The sequence below is a fragment of the Falco punctatus genome, assembly GCF_963210335.1.
Source record: "Falco punctatus genome assembly, chromosome: 4".
NCBI classification, from domain to species: Eukaryota; Metazoa; Chordata; class Aves; order Falconiformes; family Falconidae; genus Falco; species Falco punctatus.
Window position 1 is genome coordinate 76,629,246 of NC_137583.1, and position 20,617 is coordinate 76,649,862.

The 20,617-nt window shown below is 35.9% G+C and overlaps 1 protein-coding gene across 5 annotated transcripts in view; it reads left to right on the top strand.

Moving 5' to 3' along the window:
* The window catches only part of VPS50 (VPS50 subunit of EARP/GARPII complex), a 93,086-nt gene that overhangs the window by 33,021 nt on the left and 39,448 nt on the right, over positions 1-20,617 (top strand). For 4 of the 5 annotated variants that reach the window (XM_080383777.1, XM_080383779.1, XM_080383780.1 and 1 more), the window contains 6 exons: positions 3,242-3,377; positions 11,318-11,415; positions 12,176-12,270; positions 12,923-13,021; positions 16,272-16,362; positions 17,905-18,081. In XM_080383777.1, coding sequence (XP_080239903.1) covers positions 3,242-3,377; positions 11,318-11,415; positions 12,176-12,270; positions 12,923-13,021; positions 16,272-16,362; positions 17,905-18,081 — 696 coding nt within the window. The other variant, XM_080383781.1, reaches the window with a different exon arrangement.

Genomic DNA, 20,617 nt, shown 5'->3' on the forward strand with positions numbered 1-20,617 from the left:
GCTTTATAATTCTGTATGCTCTTCAGTTCATTTCTCATTCTGTGCTAATGTTTATGATATGAAGCCCATTTATTTACACCCACAAACAGTACTACTGCTCTCTCTGACATCTTCTAAAGTGCAGTTGTGTGCTGGTGTTGATCCTTACCCTTTACAGTGCAGAAGGATCTTTCAGATCACTGGAAATACCGCATTTTGTAACACAAAGAGAGAGTGGCTTTGCATGGTTGGAAAATAATTACCTCATCATTTCTGTTTGGTTTTCCTTCTGCAAAACTCTCATGAGATGCTTCTTAGTTATGTGAATCTGTCAGTCTGTATAAAGGGAGGTACTCAAACTTTGCGACTGTAATGTACTATGAATACTGCTGTAATTTGCTTGAAATTTACTGATGTTTTTCATTTTTCATTACTTTCTTAGTAACAGTTAGGTGTTTACGGACAGGCTGCAGAAGGGAAATTTTGGTCTCTGTTACAAACCAGGCTGTTCAGTGCTCGTTGTTACCTGTTGCAGTGCATTTGTGAAATCAGAGCACTGAATAAGCTGGATTATCATAGCAATTCCATTTCTACCTTCCTGTGGAAAAAATACCAAGAGATTTTCATCTCTTGTGTTCAGTTGTCAGGGAATAAAGTTCAAGACTAAAATATGAGCCTTCTTTCTCTGTGTCTAGTTCCAGTGAGAACCCTCTTCAGTCCGTCTACACTGTTAAGCCAGGAAGCTCTTAATGTATGAGTACTTACGGAGTACTTGCTCTAGTTAAACAATGGAAGTTATATGAAATTAGCTTTCCTTTTGGGGCACATTTCTTGTTCTGTGTTTCTAAAAATCTTTCTAAATGAATTCTTTTAGCTCATTTCCACTTACATGGGTAGTAGGGCACTGTAGTGTTATTTTGTTTTGATTTTTTTGTTTGTTTTCTGGAAAAGATACTGGATTTTATGATGATGTGGGTTTTTAAAAAAGTGGTATTGTTTTCAGTAAGTCTTAGGCATATATGTAAATTCTGTGCCTGTGCACTCTGAGTCACTGTTCCCTTGTTCAGCATTTATTTTCATAGCAATAAGCCATGCTGTAACTCTTACATCCTTTCTCCTTTTAAATACTACTGAAGCAGGGGAGAGTTCATCTGCTTAATCATCAAGTTTTGATTTTTCTCTATTCTAGCATAAGTTCAAAGAAATTCAGTTGTTTATTTCCTTAGCCTAAATGGAATTATCTTGGTATTTAGTAAGTGATCCTATCTTCCTGGCCACCTGGAAACCAGTATGTCTTCCAAGTATAGTGATCTGCACAGCCAAAGTGCAGATTTTATAGCTACTAAAAGCCCTGAAATACAGTACAAGTAACCTTGCCTGGTGACTTGGCAGAGAAAATTGTGAAACAGTTGTTGAAATGGCATCACAACTTACTGTTTAAATGATAAACTTATTACTCTATTTTGTTCCATTGTTAGCAAAGGTCTGTAGTATCCGAGATTAAAGTGTTTCAATAATGCAGTCACTAATGTATGTCAACACTTCAATTAAAGGATGTTTTAGAAAAGAAGTGTTCTCAGTTGTTACTTTTTTTTATGCACCAAGAAGTTGACTTTCTCTTTTTTTGTTGTTTATGTGTCCAGGATGCCTAATTTATATCCTTGAGGCATCTCTGGTTTGATAGGGAACAGAATCAAAACATTCATTTAAAAAAGCCCAAACAAACCAGAAAGGCATAACGATTAATATGAGGCCTCCAGGTACTTTTGCTAGTGACATCTATTGCTGAAGAACAGTTTTTGTGAGTCCTTCCTCATAAGCAGAGTATAGGAGAATATGGCTTGGGCATTATGTGCTACTGCCAGGAACATTATTTAAGCTTAGGAAGCAAGTGAACATGATTAAGTAGAAAATAAAGATAGGGAGTTTATATATTTATTTTTTTTTACCTGAAAGTTGAAAAGTAGGAGGGGTGTAAATGATGCATCTGCATTTGTGAAAAAATCTATCCAGTCTAATGTTTATTCTCTGACAAATATAATACTCAAGCTGATAAAAGTTTTGTTGCAGTTCATTGCTCAGGAAGGACACTCAGGGTTTAGAAAGCCACAGTTACATCAATGGATGAGGGTGAAGTTCAGAGGGAATTAATTGCTTTGGTAAAGGGTTTGCTCTATGTAGAGTCCCTGGTTATTATTTTGGTAGTTATGTTGACATCACTGTTGCAGAAGCTGTTACTATTTTTGAAAAGTTTTGTTGTAACTGTAATGCCAAAACTTTGAATCATCGTGCATATACATTTTTGGGTTAGTAGGCAGTACCCACATGGTAAAAGCTAATTAGCCTTGTGGAAGTCAACTGTGGACACTGAAGCAGCAATGAGAAAGTTTAAACTGTTGTCTACAACATTGTAAGTTTGAAGAATTAATTTTCGGACTTCTCTGAGAATGTTTAAATAATAATGGAATTGAAATCACATTTGTGCAGCTGGACTTTGCCCTTGTTTATAAGCTGTGAGACTGTACTTCTTCACAGCAAGTGAGATAGGGGTGACTTGCCATGGCCACTCAGAGAAGCAGTATATTTTACAGTCTTTTCTTTACCAATCAAGACCCCTTCTTGAGTTCATCCCTTTACCTGACAGTCTCATCTTAGATATTTCTACTGGATATCTATCTCTCTGATAAAATTGGTACTCTTCACCTAATGAATATTTAAAATCACAATTGGCTCTTTGGAGCAGGGTGGATTGGGGTGGTAGGACAGCTGCCATCTAAGTTGGTTGGTTTGTTTTTAAACTGCTTCTTTATACAGCATTCAATCCAATGGGGCACCAGCCAGGACGGTTTCTATGTGCTGCTGAAGGACAAGTATCTCTATCATTGAACTGACACAGTGTCTGCATGTCACAGGGGTGGCTGCATCCCTCTTTAAGTGAGATGTACTGACCGTTAGACTGTATGGCTTGACTTCTGTGCCTGCCTTGCTGTTCCATAAATGTAAAAGCTGGATAACATATGGGCCAATTGGTGGGCAGGTGGGGTGGGGTGGGGAAGCATTTACAAATGACCTTTGCACTTCTAGACAGCGTTTGATTAGTTGACTAAAGTCAGGCATCTGTTGGCTCTCAAATACTTTTGAAAAGGAAACTGATGGATGTCAGGCACCTCAGCAGTATGAATATTTTTGTATAGTTTGTTTTGCCTCTGCAAAAAATGAACACGATTGTTAAGTTTCACAATATGATTTTGTTTTTCTGTAGCATATTACATCAGACAGCTACATTCCATGCCTTGCTGATCTCTGCAAAGCCCTCTGGGAAGTCATGCTCAGTTACTACCGGACAATGCAGTGGCATGAGAATCATGACCAAGATGAGGCAGCAGCTGTGTCTTCTGGTAAGAAATTCTTCTGGAAACAAAACTTCTGATATTTGGAGATAATTTTTCTTGTGCTTAAGCTGTTAATTTGTGTGTCAATACCTCTGTGGTCTTGACCCAGTGCCTTCAGCATTGCTGCTTATAGCCTGCAGTAAGGACTTGAAGTACTCACTGGATTTTTGTAGTCTTCAGTATAGGGTTCATTTTTTAATTAATATGTGTATGTGCCATTAATACAGATATAAGCAATATTATTTTAAACAGTGCTTATTGCTGGGTTGGAAGTCGGCTATGGTAGATGACTACAAAATCTGAGGATTTTTCCTTTTAACATAGGACCAGCGTGAAATTTCAGAATTTTTGATCAATGTTGAAATTTTCACTGCAGATTAAGTTTAGTAGATTGGGATACTGGGTTGTGTACTAGGAAAGGTGACTGAAACAATAGGGAATGAATCTGTTGTAGATCTGTCGTCGTGATTTTCAGGAAATCCAGTTTCCTGAATGTTGTATATCATCTCCACTAGTGACTCCATCATAAGATACAGTCACATTTTTCTTGATACCCTTACAGGAAAAGGCAAACATTTAAGGTACAATTTTGATTTTCATTTATTGTTGTTCCAGTTTGTGTTTTTAGGACAGAAGCACAAAACCTTTGTCTGTTGTCTGAGTCCTCCTAAGTACATTTTGATGGACATATTCTAAATCAATATAAAATGTCTGAAGACATACTTTATTTCCTCACTAACCCAAGATACTTGTGTTTGGCAGAGCGTGACATTTACAATATTAAGATACAGCAAAACTCCTGTTCATTTGAATCAGATAGGTTTGCTGTTTTCTTTCTGAACAAGAGGCTTCTGTCAAGGGACAAGGGCTGTAGGGTTGCTGCTAGAAGTTATTCCTCCTTGCCTGATTTGCATAAAACTTCTAACCTTTATGTTACATTATAAGAAGAAAGGGGAAAAAATTGGAAATAGAAGTAAATAACACATCTTGGAACACTGTGCTTCCTACACTTTATTTGAAATCCAACATTTCTTTCAAACATCAGATTTATTATAGATTTTAAGTCTTAAAAAGAATGAAATTTATGATAATTACCATTGTCTTACTACTTTAAATTAAAAAAAATAATGAAAATACTTTCTTCAGAGTGTCCTTCCCATTTTGTGTGGAATCTTAAAAAAAAGATTAGAAAAATGTGGATTTGTTGAAACAGTTATTTCAGATGAGAGTTTTTATAAGTATATTTGAATTAAAATTAAGTGTTCAAATATTTAATTTTGAGATGCAGTGTGAAGAAAGATTCTGAAGTTTTGAGTGAATTGCCCATTCTTAATAATATTTATTTTTACATATAAAATAACTTCAGATAATTACATTTCCTTCTTTTGTTTTTATTTTGTTGTGATGTTTGCATGTGTAAAATGAAGCAGGTATCATAATGAGTTTATTGCATGGAAGCATTATCACAGTAGACTGCTTGCTCAGCTCCAGATGTAATTTTAAAAATAGTTCCCCTTAGCATGGTTACTTGTGATATTCTAAAGAAAGAAATAATTTGCACTGCAAAACTTTCTAAAGGAGCCATTAAACCTAATAAAGTGGTATATTCAGTCACATGAGTGTTTTTAAATGCATTACTTTTTAAATACGTGCCAGAGTGTTTTGGTATGTTTACTACTAATCCATTAAATCTTCTGTCAGTCAGTGTTTTAAGTTTATGGAGACGTGGCTTAGCTGTAGTGTACACAAATAAAATACATTTAAGCTACTGAATCACTTTTTAAAATACCTAAGCAGCGATAAAGCACACAAAAGGGAATTTCACAAGTATAATTTGATATCAGAGGGACTATAAATATTTACCAAATGTCTGTCTGTTTCTCAAAGTCTGGCTCATGCTGTAGTAATTATTAAATCTATACATGGAAGTCTCATTCGGTGTTTAATGATTTAATAGCTGTGATATGTGCTAAAGCCAAAGAGTGAAATTCCTGTAGAATTGGTGGGTATGTCAGAAAGAATCATGGAGGCAGTTCAGGAGATTATGCTGAAATTGTGCCCTCAATTAAACCCCACAGACTGGAACAGTAAAAGGAGCGGTCTTAACTGTTGTACATGTATCTGGCTTTTATCATTTTGAGAACACAAGGCTGTCCCAGTTTTTTTCTCTCATTGTGCTGGTTAATGTCAGCAGTCTTACGAAGTACCTTAACTAGGTCAAGGGACTCTGATCTGAGGGCACAAATGCAGCTGTAGAAGTGAGAAGCTGGATTTAGAAGATATACCTCTTTCTGTTTTAATAGCGAAGCTTATCCAAAAGAGTAAAAGTCCTACATGGATTATGGGTAAGAGTCTGCACTTCATCTAGATTGTATGTCACGTAATTGTGATTATTAATGCCTGTTACAGATGTTAAAATGTACTTTACATAGCTTGTAAATAATTGTCCTGCATTTCTGAGAGGTGTGTCTGCTTTATACTGTTAAATGTTCTGCTTATTTATGTTCTGAACATTAGCCTAGTTTGAGATTGAAGAGCAAAATGGAATAGAAAATGCTTTCGCAACAGGATTTTGTTGTTTGTTTGTTTATAATGTTTATAGGAGAGACTCTTGGAGATTGAGGCTTCCCGCCCTCCCCCCCTCCCCGGAACTGAATTCAGAATTTGCAGTTGTTCTTTCAGTTGTAGTGGACTGGTGTTTGGGGATTACTTTTTAAAAAAATTAATTACACACACACATACACCGCTTATTTTGAATAAACTACATGCAAATAGATAATTATCTCTAGATAAAAATGCAATCCTAAAATTTTTTAAAGCATAAGACTTACTTTAGTACCTTTCATGAAATAGGAACTACTGAGATATAGGTTACTGAAGTGTTATAACAGAGTAGCAGTAAATCATGGTGAAATACATTATATTGATAGTTTTATAAATTATAAATTATCAAGAACAACACTTAAGTAATTGCCCTAATGTGCTTTTGGAAAGATAGAATTAAGTGTTCATATGTAGGACTTGTTCAATCATACTGAAAATTAGCATGAAATGAGTTCTATGTCACATTTAATGAACTGCTACTTATTCTGTGATTTTTATTGTTAGCATAGGAAACAGCAAAGTGCTGTGATAAAGGTTTTAATTCCTGGAATTAAACTGCTTACTGAAAAACTTTCCATTGCAGTGTTGGTCATGGTCAAAGCTTTGTTTGTGTTTGTAGTATAGAATAAAAAAAATGAGATTTAAGGGGACCTGTGCAGGTTGTTTTGTCTTCCCTGCTCAAAGCAAAGCAAACTTTGAACTTGCATTGTTTTGTGCAAGACACTGTCTGGTTCAGCTGGATTTTAATATATGATAAAGTTTACTGTGACACTGATGTAATTCACATGTACTCCCAAGACACTAATTTAACAGAAAAACTGAAACTGAGCCATAAAATGATCACTATAGCATTTAAACTCCTGATTTCACAAGTGTAGTCCTAACGGTAAAAGTTAGTAACACTGTAATAGCTGTAATAGATTCACTGAAAAGCAAGGATAAGAGTATTTAAGATGTAAATTTAATTCCAACAATTTTAATTTCTAAAAAATTCCATTTATCATATTGCATAAATTCTGTGCAAGACCTGCTTGGTATTCAAAAAATGAAGCTAGAAGACAGTGATATGATTGATTTCTTTCTTTTTTTCCTTCTCTGCCTAGTAAGAATTAAACAAAAACCTTTTCTTATGAATGAAGGCTGCCTTTACAAATTTTTGAGAAATAATGAGAAACCTGAAAATTGCTGTTTTTAAATCAATCATCTAGAAGAATAACTCCTGGATGCTTCTAATTCTTATTTTTATGTGAAATCATGAATGTTTATGTATTCTGCTACTTGTTCCAAATTCTTCAAAGCAAGAAGTGTAAATGCTTGTGGACCTTTGTCCAATCCTTGATTTTCAAGCAAATTATCCTAAATTCGTATGTTTGCATGTGCGAAATTAGCTGCAGTACAGTCCATTAAAAGACTGGAAACAGTCTTAGCATGACTGGCCATAAACTGGGAGCACTAGGAGATTGCCGGAGGGTATATTGCATGTATTTTTATTGAACAATAGCATCTATATGACTCTGTCTAACCAATCCTTCATAGATGGCAGTTTGTGAGGACAAGGACTATGGTCTTACTCTTGAGAACAGGTCAAAGGTACTGACTGGTTTAGGCTTGGCTTACCTCTGCAGAAGCATAGAAGAGTTGTAGAAGCTTCTGAGGAGCGTGTTGTGACTAAGATAGCTGGTTTTGTTTACTCATATAGTCAGAGAAAGGATAAATCTGCTTAGAGTTTCTCTAGTTGGGTTATTCTTTCTGTTTATATTTTGTTTAATCTTCCATGATAAATCACTTTTGAAAATGTACTTGTCAGAGTTACTGCTTTCAGAAGAGGAGAATATTTAGGTATAGTTACTAATTTAAAATTTACGTATACAGTGGCAAATACTTATTTTATGATTTTTCTTTCATAAAGAAAATTTTCTTTTGAGTGCCCTGCAACAGTAGATATACTATGGAATTGTGTTTGAGTCCTGTTCTCACATCAAGCAGCCTTTTATCTTCTCATTTTGAGTAATAAGGGTAAATTCTCAGTCAACCTGCAAAAGCAGTCTCAATGACTTTAAACATGAAAGAGTTGAACATAGTTTTGAAGGCTTGGAAGAAATTAATATCTATCCCTAATATAGGCCGAAATTATGGAATGTATTTTATTATGTTTTTAATTGTGAGGAGGAGTTGTTTAATTGAAAGTACCAGAGCTTTTATATTCTGGCTGCAAATAGTACCGTACTGGTTCTGTATTCTAGAGGTCGAGCCTTGTGAGCAGGCTAATTTTAACTCAACTGGCTTGAAGATTCTCCTTGGTAGCGTTCATGGATTCACTGTCATAATCCCTAGCTTGCACATGAAGCTCCCTCGGTGTTTGATAAAGTTCATAGTTTAATAACATGTCCAGACAAACCAAATATCTCCACTTGAAAGAAATTAAGCAAGGCCAGCGTCCTTCTCAGTAACCATATTCCCCACATTTGCTTAATTTAAATGGAGCTACAGGTGTTGGAGGGTTCATATTTTTGTTGCCTCTAATTGTGCTTATATAAACATCCATATAATAGGTCATAGATAATATATATATATTTAGAATTTTTAAAATTTTGTTTGCATGTGAAATGCAAATAGTTCTCGTTCTGAGAAACATTCTGGAGAAGTTCAAAGCAGAGAACAGGTGATTGATGGGGAGAAGGAAGATGCATATGCTTTTCTACTTACAAGAGAGTCTGGCTTAGGACTGGGAGTATGAGACACTGGTAAGTGCTATTTAGGATTAGTGATTGTTACAGAAGAAAACTGCTCGCTTGACAGTGAGCACTGGATGATGTGAAGTAAATACGGTCACAACATGGTCAAACGATGCCGTGCTCTTTCATAATTTGGTTTAATAGAGTAATCAGTATCTGATACCAGTCATAACCATTCTTGTTCAGTGAGTGACTCTTTCCTTCCTTCTCTTAAATATGCAATAGGCCAGACAGCACTGTGGAGGTCTGTTCTGCACACGTCTGAAGAGGCTGATTAAAGTCTTGTATCTGGTTTCCTATTCCTTACTGGGCTCTTAAGTCAGGTGCTCATGGTATTTACACAATATTCATCTGCAAGGTCTGGATTCAGGGCAAGGCTTGACATGGAAAGAGCACTTGTGTTATTGACAAAAAATTTCTTAGCGCTAGCAGGTGGAGGGCAGACATAGGTTCTTTATGGCTCTGGACTCTTCTTCAGTAGACAGCAAAATTAGATATGGAAAATTGGTACTCTCTCTGAGGAAAGTGAAATTAAGCCAGGAGGCTTTTCAGAAAAAAAACTATGAAGCCTACTGATGAAGAACTGCAAAGGTCAGTCAGGATTAGCTCTTACTGTGGTCCTGGTAGCATGTTACCATCTAAGGAACACTATTGTGACAGGGATTTAGTATGCAGGTGGCATTTTTGTACTTGCTAGTTTTGAATGACCATGTAAAATCTTGCCCCTGCATTGAGATCAGCTCATGAATGAGAAGCTGCTGGAGCTGCACCTGAGCTGTCTGGCAGCGTGACAGTTTAACAGCTGAGCGTGCTTCACAGCTTTAGTGCTGTGTCTCTGCATGGAAGCTGCGTGTAATCCCACTGAGGCAGTTCGGTCCATAGCCTTGGGTTGCTTCCAAATTCCTTGTTGATGCTGGAAAGGAATTGTTTTTCCAAATGATGTGTTCCACAAGTTAGGGCTGACCAAGGCACTACTGGCAGTCACATGAGCTGTTAAACATTCTGCTCTTTCCTTTACCTGCATGTCTGCATTGTAGCAGTGATGTATCTGCCCGGTCACAAAGTCCAACAGGTTGTAAAAACGGCCTCATCATCTTTCAGGAATGTAATCTAAGGCAAGAACATTAGACATGCCCTAGTCTGTTAGACATGTCTGTTTTCTCTCCAAGTAGACCTGAATTGTAGGGACTGTCTTTTCCACTTCCATTTGTTCATTTAGTTAGTTAGTTAGTTTTCTCGGGATCACTCTCTGGGTTCCTGTTGGATCTGGGCTTTATGCTGCCTGTTCCTGTGACTCCGGGCAGCAGGGAGGAGACTTCCTGATGTGGGCAAAACAGTAGCTTGGGACTTGGTGGAGATTTTTGAGAGTATGCGCTGGGATCAGGAGTAAGGGAGAGAAATGGTTTTGAGTTGGGAGCCTGTGCATGAAGGTAGAGGGTTGAGACCAGCAGGGCCAGGAACATGAGTGCATAGTCTTCTCAAGTGCTGAAAACTAGCTGGAGGTTGCAGAAGAGATGGAAAGACAGGTCTGAGCTGCATGGCAATGCTAGGGGTATACAGACAATTCTGTGTTTGCAGCCTTTTGAATGATGGGATGGAAGGGGGGCTGTACACTTTGTAATATTCCAGTGTAATATTTTTTGTATATTTTTACCTTTTATGTCAAATCACTAAATGGTTTGGTCTTAAAGGATAGGCATAATTTTTTTCCTTGTTGGGATCAGCAGTTTTCTTATCGTGGGTAAGGTTGTATGTATAGTCTGGCTAAGAGAGAGCTTTCCTGTGGTGAGTTATAGGCTGTGAAGCAAACTGCATGACACTGCCATCATGGACTGCAAGCATAACCACAACTGTATGCTCACAAACTACATATGAAATACTACCTTTTATTTTTTAAAATGGAAATAAAATATATTTCCTCCATGGGGAGAGAGAACACCTCATACAGGAGAAGTTTAGCATGTATGACAAGTACTTTTTTGGAAAGTGAGCCAGTACTGTGGGAATGAAAGTTTTAGAATCAAATAAAACAATTTTGGAAAAATGAAAAACATCTGATTATATGATTGACATTCTCATGCATAAGCATAGATTAACATGACTAACATAGGAACATAAATATAAGGAAGAAAAAGAAAAAACATGCTATATTGTTTGCATAGTTCATGGGAAAAATTTCAGTAGTTTTCCTCAAGAGCTGCAGACAGAATTTATTGGGGCAGGAAGTTAAAAATCTTGCTTCTGAAATTTTTAAGTTCATCTTGGAGAATCCTGTAGAAGATAAGCAGTGCTAACTTCAGCATTCAACTTTATCTTTTGTATTTGAAATACCAGTATCTGTTACTCTCATCTGTTGAGTTTTTTTTTTTTTTGAGTGAGGTATCTTGTTTACATAAAAGTAATAAAGCACATATAACTATTATACACTAATGCAGAGCAGGAAAGCTTTTGATTAATTTCCTTTCAAAAGTTTAGACCAATGGAGCTCTCCTGGAGTTTGCATAGTGGATAATATGATAATGACTAAGGCAGAAGTTTCGTTACAGGTAGAAAACTAAGATACATTTCAAGGCTTTTGCAAATATCTACAATACCTTTCACCATCAGTTTCAGATGGCAGCAATGTGGTTGGAACTGAAGAGAATAGTTTTGACCGCAACTATGTAAAAAAGAAATTGGAACATGGACTTTCGCGAATATGGCAGGTATGTTTTTTCTTTCTTTTTTTCCTAAATATTTATCTTACACACACCATTACCATCCCAGTATTAATTACAATTATATTTATACTGATCCTCTTTGAGAAATCTCTCCAGGGATTTTGTTTTAAAGTGCTTTGTTTTGAGCTAAATATATCAAAACCATGGAAACGAAATGTCTGTGATTCAGTTGCTACTTGCTGGTTATGCTTAGAAACTCAGGAGAGATACCAAAATATAGAAACAAGACTTTCAGCCTGATTCTGCTTCTCCCAACCTGTGTGCTGTCCCACAAGCTATTTTCTTCTCATGTTCTTTTTTCTGTTAGCACAGTCATACTGCTTTATGTTTCTGGTATAAACATAGCTATGGAGAACCTGAAGTCTTGCAAACCTGCCTGGTTTCACAGTATTCCTGGTCTGACTGCTGGATCAGTTTGATGTGCAGTGAGACCCCAAATGTATGATGAAAAAGCAGTAAACCTTTTACATGGCTGAATTGTAATCCAGAGCTCTGTTTTTGGAGTGACAATAAAGCATCTAGGATTGACCTTGTCTTACAGAATGTTAAAGAAACTGATTGTAATATTATTATAGAAGGTCAGTGAGAAATCATTCATGTTACAGAAAGTGGAGTTCTACTCTAAATCTCAAAAAGAAGTAATAAGTGTAAACAAACTAAAAAGTGCTAATGAACCAGGTAGCTGAGCCTTCACCTTTTTGCCCCTAGTGTATTAAGTATGTAAAAACTCATTTGTGTTTTGTAGGATGTTCAACTGAAAGTGAAAACATATCTTCTGGGAACAGATCTGTCTAACTTCAAATATGATGACTTCATATTTGTACTTGATGTTATCAGCAGGTATACCGATATGGTCATAAGATCACTTAATAGATGTGCACAAACTTGAGCTCTGATAAGACAGCACAGTTGCTTAAGACTGATGTTTACATCCTGAGGCCAACCTTGTTCATATCTACTGATAGTTTGAAGAACACTTCTTTACGTGGGAGTTTATGAGGATGTATTTGGAAGAGGTAGCTTTGCTGCTGCTCAAGTTGCACTTAAGTGCTATATGATTTCGGTGTTGTCCACCTTTAAGGTTGCAGATGTGCAGATCTGACAATTTTGATGTTTCTAAAAGCTTTTAAAGGCACTTTTTGTCAAGAGCAGTAAAATCCTGTGCTACTGCTAACCTGTACAGTATTATATCCTTCTGTTTTCATAATAAAATGATGGATTCAGGCTAAGCTGTACAACTTGCCCTGATGAGATCTCAAAAAGCCATTTATTTTGCTTATGATTCTTTTTCTCTATGTGTATGGGACACTGTGATAGGAATTGGAGGAAAGAAACTTGGACTTTTGTGGAGTGAGTGAAGTGTTTGCAACTTAATGTTGATGCTCTGCTTTTATGGAGATACATGTATGCTCATGGTAGTGATTGAGGCTTGTTACTCAGGTTGGAACAGCAGTATTATTAAATAGTTCTAAACTTTGTTTTATTGTTATAGGCTGATGCAAGTTGGAGAAGAATTTTGTGGCAGTAAGTCTGAAGTTTTGCAAGAATCTATCAGAAAACAAAGTGTTAATTATTTCAAAACATACCACAGGTGAGACTAATGTGCAGTGGATGAATCTAATGGCATTTATTTTTGTTGGGTTTAACTTTAAATGCTTTCCAAAGGAATTCCACCGCATAATGTTCCTGCTTTAAGGTTGCTAGATAGTGGAATATGTTTCATGATGAGACTAGGTCTCTGAACCTTGGACAAGGGGAGAGGGTATAGAAGCCTTTGCATCCACTGTGGTTGTGGAAAATTTATTCTGCAGCAGGCAAGCCAGATAAAGATCAAAAATTTTGTGTACAATTTCAGTGTTTTTTCAGGTTCCTCTCAAGCTGTCTCCTGGGATTCTGAGGATGAATGCATCTGAAGCCCATAGTTCGTAGCAAAATTGTTGCTGCTTTTTCTGTGCCATTACATAAAAAGGGCTGATCATGTGTATCTATGAATTTTTTTTTTCAATATGCAGTTTTGTCTTAATCAAATTAGAAGTCTAGCACTGAGTCCGTCTTTTTCAGTTGTGTTTTCATAGTTTTTTCATTGGCAGTATCTGATTATGTTTCAGCCTACTATCATATCTGAGGCCAGTCATATATGCTGTCATGTGCAGGTAGTCTCTGACCTGAGATATGATATATAGCCATGACAGCTTCAAGACTTGTCTGTTTTAATTGTTTTGATTTCTCATTTTGGTTTGGATGATTGACAACTCTTTCATTCTAGCTATCTAGCATTTATCTTCTTTCTGGGTGTAAAAAGCTAGGAAAATATGAAAAGAAATACAGCATTCCTTGCTCTAAGAAACTCACACTTTTCCAGTCCTGATCTGTTGTATGGGAGCTGTCATATAACTAATACATCCAAACCCATTTGGTTTGAGACTTTCTGTCTAAAATTCGTAAATTATGAAAATCACGTCAGGAGAACATGAGACAGCATCTAAATTTGGAAGCTTAGAGCATGTTTGGAATTTCTTCCAGCTGTGGTAGTTTGTAGCTGGGATTTCCTTTTGGACACTTGATGAAGACCTCGGTTCCAATTGTCTGAAAAGCTTGAGCCTTAATCGGATGCACATTATGTCTTGTCAGGAGAAGAGTTGATTAAAGTGTCTTGCCACCTATCTTTATTTCTTGAAAGCATTTCCAGACTCCGAACTGAATTGGAAACTGAGCTTACAGCTCTGTGTTCGGAAGGGCTGTTTTGGTCTACCTAAGTCTTGTACTACACTGACTTACCACATAATACCCCATTTGGTTAAGTAAACATAGTTTTGACCATTATAGTTTTGCTTATGTTTAAATGACCTATTTAATAGCTTAGGGAATCATATTAATCAATTTTCTGAATTATCTTTGAATAAAGTAAAGATTAAGGAACATTGATGGGTATATGTTTAGAATTAATATATTTTTTAAAATAACTTGTGTTTTTTATTAAGGTAATGCTTTTTGTAATTCTTGTAAAAATAAAAGGAAATACTTGATATGACTCAAATTATGTGAACCTTTTAATACTTTTTGTGTTTTATGCTGTGTGGGTATTGTGAAGATTAATTGGCTGATGTTTTCATCCTCAGAAGGAAAAATATAAACAAATTTATTTCCCAGCTATATCCCTCAGGTTGATTTATATAAAGAGATGTAAGCGTCTTGCCTTAAGGATTCTTTAGTACATAAAAGCTACATAGAGCTGAAATGCTCAGATTCGAGGAGTAATCAGTTCTTTGATCTTGTAATTTGACATACGGGGCATGCTGGGTGGTGTGGTTTTTGTAGAGAACTGCCAACAGAGAATGCATTCAAATGAACTGGTCGTGTAATTCAAAAAGTGTGGAAGAGCATACATGAAGTCTTTTTTGGGTAAAAGTTGATTATTTGCAAAAATTAGAATGAGCTTTTGGCAGACAACATCAGTCTTTGGACAACAATTTTTGGAATGCAATTTACTTTTTGTTCCAATATGATTGTAAAAAAGGTGTGTTTGATCACTAAACCTTTTCAGAAAATGAATGCATCAGACCTTCCCTGTGTGCCCCTTTCCAGACTTGTATGCTGGTGAAAATGAATGGCATTTTTCCAAGTACTTTGTCAGTGCCTTGATTTCAGTTTTGAAATGATACAAAAATTGGTGCTGCGTTGCTTTTAAATGTGTGCTTTTCTATGACTCTTTCTCCTTGGTTTTCCTCTCAAAGAATTTTAATCCATAATGCTGTTTTTTCACAGCATCTCTTATCTGTTGTTTCTGTTGGCTTTACTGTGAGAAGATCTGCAAACTATGGGTACTTAGTGCCGTGAAAATAGCCCTTGAAGCCTATTTGCATTTAACTGGTGAATTTAAATAGAGAAAGAAAACTGTAGTCATAATTCAACACATTACTCATCTTGCTGAGGCAAGAAAATTTTAATTGTAGTGGTAATAATAGTTTGTTGATTACTGAAATAGTGGTATTTCTAGAACATTTTACTGCCTAATTAGAAACCCAGTGCATAATTTACCAACTGATACTTGTTAAACAAAACAATATTTCAAATATTAAAAAAAAAAAGATACAGCAGTGTGATCTCAATAAACACTCATTGCTGTCTTTTCCTGTATGAGTTCCTGCTTATGGGGCAAAAAGACTTAATAAAGGTATTTCTGCATATGGCTGAACAGAGGCTTTTCTGATGATTAAAAACATAACAGAAACAATGCAGAGATGTAATGGCTCGATTATCTTTCCCTAGTAACACTTTCTATATTAGTACCAAGGTAAAGTTAAGCTATTAAGAAAAATATAGCGTAAGAGATTAATAGACATTTAACTTTTTTCTTCTCTAAAAAGTTGAGAAATCTGTAGAACATTAATTCTTTCTACTTCCCTTTGCTACCTGTTGGCTTCAGTGTGTTTGAAAGAAGCATCTGTCTTGTGTGGGCTTACAGAAGCTGTTGTGCTGTTAATAAAGTGTATATATTATTTTGCTTTCTATGGTTTACATAGAGGAAGAAAGGTCAGTATTGCTGCATAATCATAGATGTTCCACTATAATTTCTATTGGCTTTGACAGAAAAATTTGTTTCCAAATTTTGGAGATGGACATTCTTAAAGAATTTCTCCAGAAGTGTCATAAAACATAACTGTATTAGTAGCTACAGCTTTTAAGTGGTCTGCCAGTTGAAAAAATGAGTTAAATATCTTTTTCAGAGTGTGACTTTTTAAACAGTTTTTGAAGGCGTTTCTCACTGAATAAGTTAGATAATTGTCTACTTCCTGATGTACTCTTGCTGCCAATTAAAAGTATTAATTTGTTCATTTCAGAACCCGTCTAGAAGAATTAAGAATGTTTCTGGAGAATGAGACCTGGGAACTTTGTCCCGTTAAATCAAGCTTTAGTATTCTGCAGCTTCATGTACGTTCTATGAATAACACATACAAATGTATTAATACTTCAATAGCTAAGAGTCCAGATGTTCTGAGTAGTAGTAAGATCGATGAACTACTGTGCAAATGCTTTTATTGGCTGCTAAACCCCCCCTAAATTTTACTTCATAATAATTGGAAACTTAAGGTTCAAATGCTTTTAAAACAGTAGTGTTCTTGTTTCAGGCAGGTAGAAGTTTACAGAAGATGCTAGAGTTGTAAGCGTAATGTTAGTCTTTTCGTGTTTTAATGTGCTGTTACTGTGTCAGTTTTTCCATTTCTAAATTATTTATCTGAAAGTAAGATGCTAAAAGATGAGTACCTAAAAGTAGTCACAGGAGCGCTCACTAGCTTCTACCAATTTTGGCATCTGTTTATGGAAATATGGATAATAGTGGCTCTTTTGGAAAGGAAAAAAAGAAAGTTAATTCTTCTGTGCTCAAGTTCAACTGGAAGGTCAAGTTCAACTTCAGTGGTCAAGTTCACGTGCTGTCCTAAAGTGATTTTTGTGAATTTTAGCACATAGTGGATGAATTTCACCTGTCTTGCCAAATGAAACATGGGTGCCTTTGATTCAAGCTATCACTAAAGTACAAAAATGGATATAGCCAAGCAATCTCAAGCAAAAGATAATATTGCAGTCTTTGTAGAATTAACTATAAAAATAAGCAAGAAGCTACTGGGACAGTAATAGCACAGAGGGAAAAGGAAGGAGGGCCCTTCAATAGCATCCAGTAGCAAAAGAAATAAGATTTTTAATAGGGAAATGGGATTATAGATCCATACATACTGCTGAAGGCACTGGATCAGTAGAAAACGGCAGAAAGTAACATTTATTTAAATAAACAAATCTAACCTTGCAGTCCTTTTAGCTTTATACATTTTGATCTTTAAACCTTTAGATAAATGGTAACATACATTTTGCCGTTTATGAAGATCAATAGCTAGAGCTTAATATATAAAAATATGTCAACTGAGGTAAGGTTTTTAGAAAAAAGAAGTCTAAACCCATACCTTATGTGCCCTACTTAGTCTGTATGTTTGCAAAAGTCTGTGCACTCAGCCATCAGAAACTGTGTGAAATGGGTTTGAAAAGGAGTAAGTTTTGAAAAGAACTTTTTAAAAATAAAATATTATGAAAAAAATCAGCTTTAGTAAATTACATGGTAACTTGTATAAAGAAAACTACATTTTTGGATAGAATTCAGGTTTAGTTCTGTCTCCTAATTTCTGTGAAATAAAAAACCCACTTAGTTTTTACATAGTTCTAGACAGCGAGTATTTTCAGATGTATTGCATGCTATAACCAAAACCTGCTAAAATTAGAAAGACAAGCAGTATAAGATTGCCAGTCTCAAGGTTAACATGAGCCAATGTGAAAAGCGTGTTTAAATAAACAGCAAGCTTTGACTGAAAGTTTTCATATCAGGTTAATTGTCCACAAGTTTGTTATTTCCTGTTTTTATGGGACTGGAGTCATAATAATACTGTCTTGTTGATGATTAAAATTGTACTTTATTTCTATTAACAGGAATTTAAATTCATGGAGCAGTCACGTTCCCCATCTGTGTCACCTAGTAAGCAGCCTGCTTCAGCAATTTCAACAACAGTAACATTATTTGAGCAGTACTGTAATGGAGGAAACCCATTTGAAATTCAGGCCGAGAGCAAAGATGATGAGACAGAAGATGTGTTAGCTTCCAATGGGGTATGGAGTGTTTCAGAAAAGAAAAAAAAAAAAGGCATATCTTGCTGTCAGTTAAATGATTTATTTTGTCTATCAATGATGGCAAAATGTCTTGGTATGGGGATCAGTTAACTGCAGTACTGTGTAAAATCTCAAGCCACTTTACTCCTTTAATTAGGTAGGTTGCTTTGCTTTTAACAGTGCCAGAAAGCCAGGCATCCTGTTTAAAGTTGTTTGTTTTGCAGTGGATCAATATTTTTTTTTTGTTCACTGAAGTCAAGTGTTCTGGAAAGCTAGCAAGACATGTTCCCCTAAATTAGTAATTTTCCAGGGGTTTAAGTTAGCTTTCTTTGTGAAAGAAATTTTGTCATTTTAGGACTGGCTTTCTGGCTTCTTTGAAAAGAATCATAGTGGGTTTGCTCCTTCTGTTGTGTTTATTCACACTTAAGAGATTTATTTACCTTGGATTGTCTAATGTTAGGCAGTTTTAAATTGTTATTTAAATGCTTGGGACACTCACTTTGCGATGGGATGTATTATAAAGCTAAACAATAACTGTATATTTCTTTTTTTCAGGATTCTGTCAAAATCTAGCAGTGATCAAATGTGTTTTAATGAAAATTTTGTCTTGAATGCTACATTAGCATATTTTCTTTTGCTTTTGTTTATCCGTTTGATGAATAATACTTCCTTGGGCTTTGTTTTTGTGATAAAGTTGGGGTTTGTTTTTTTTTTTTTTTTGTTTAATGTTAATTAATCCAGACATCACACTGATGGCTTTCTGGTTTTCAGCTTCATCTTTCTTGCTTTCCCTCTGGAAATTAAGTTGCAAAGCAGCTTGATCTCTATCACACACACCTGAGTGTCATGCTGCAGCGCCTTTCCTCCCGTGGGCGATGCTGCAGTCTCTTTCCTACTGTGTCACTTGAAGAGGAAATGCAGTTGATTGGCATAAAATATTGTTGCATTGTGCTTAAAGGGTGTGCTGCAGAGGCAGTTTCTTGCTGGTAGTTCTTCCCCTGTCAAGTTATACAGCAGAATGTACGTCCTGCCTTTTCATATCAGTAAACTGAGAAGAGTTTCATGATTATCACTGTTAGTCATGTGTAGACTCCAAATGAGCATGTTAAGCAAAGATTAATGCACTGCAGGGCATGCTGAAAACTGCAGAATTCCATGGTACTTTGTAGAAAACCATTCTGAAACAAATCTTTGGGGAGTCTGGGCAACCAGTTTGGCACGTATTTGCTAAAATGATCCTTAGTGAAGTAAAGATTAATGGTGATACCAATAATAATTTTGAGGTTTTCAAAATGAAAGCTGAAGAGTTCATTTCAGACTTTTGTATCTGCTGGTGAGTAGTTTTATTGGGGTTTTTTAAGATTTGTCTGAAGGAAAAGGACTAGAAAATTAACAACTCTGGGGGTTTTTTTGTGTGTTGGTTGTTTTTTTTCCCTTCAAGACAGCTTTCTTTTGAAAGTTTGACTCTAACAAAGGTACAGAGCCATCATGACCTTCACTGTGAGTGCAGATATAAGTCTTAAATATTGTAGGATTTTTTTTGCCACCATTTGCATGTAGAATAATTATGAAGGTGTGAAATTATTTTCCAAAGATGATATTAACTGGGGCTACTGAGACTGGATAAGATCTCAAGAACAAAAAGGAATAATTTTTGGAACATAGAAAGTAAAATTTAAATGACATTGACTTCCTCTGCATGAAGCTTTTGCTTCTATAATCATGAAGTCATTTGATGAAAAAATTAGGTAGCAATGCTGATGAACGTGTTGGAGATACTATTTTGTTGGATTTTGTCAGCGTGAAGTGTCACATGCTGCTGCCAAGCAGACTGCTATCAGTAATACAGTCTTCTGTCTTCAGTTGTATTTTTTTACCTCTTTTCTCCAATGATGAACCTATTTGAAGAAATGATAGAGCTTAAAGGCAAAAAAAAAAAAAAAGCTTTAGCTTTTTGTACAAATATAGTGTTTGGAGTACAAACTGCATGCAGTGATAGTTACACAGGAATTGTCATATTATGCAAGACCAGCGGTGGTTCTCTTAACAGCATCCCATTTCTGGTAGTGGCTAGCACAACACTGCGGGCTCATGAGAGATAATCTTTCCTGCAGGTCTTACTAGGTTACTTGATAACCTGCATGAGTTACAAACTGTAACTGCGTGGGCAGGTTTTCCTCTATTTGTTACAGAATTCTATTGAGAAAAAGTCAAAGAAACCACCCCCACCCCAGAACTACCTTCTTTATTGTAATGGAGTAACATCATTATCCAGGAATTTATGAGTTGCCTCGTTACCTCAGGGAGTCAATTAATTTGACTGTCCAATCATCCTGGGGTGAAAATGTCTTTTTATTCTGAATTTGTCTCAAGCCATTGGAAAAAGTATCTGTATGTAAAGGTAACAGTTTTCATACTGGTTGTTCACTGCTGTCTGTTTTTTGAAGGTGTGTGAGGCTCAGTCCTAGCTTCAGACGGTAAGCATTAGTTCGTCGGTAAAGGATTGCCTCGTGCTTTGCGTGTCGGTGCTGCTGTT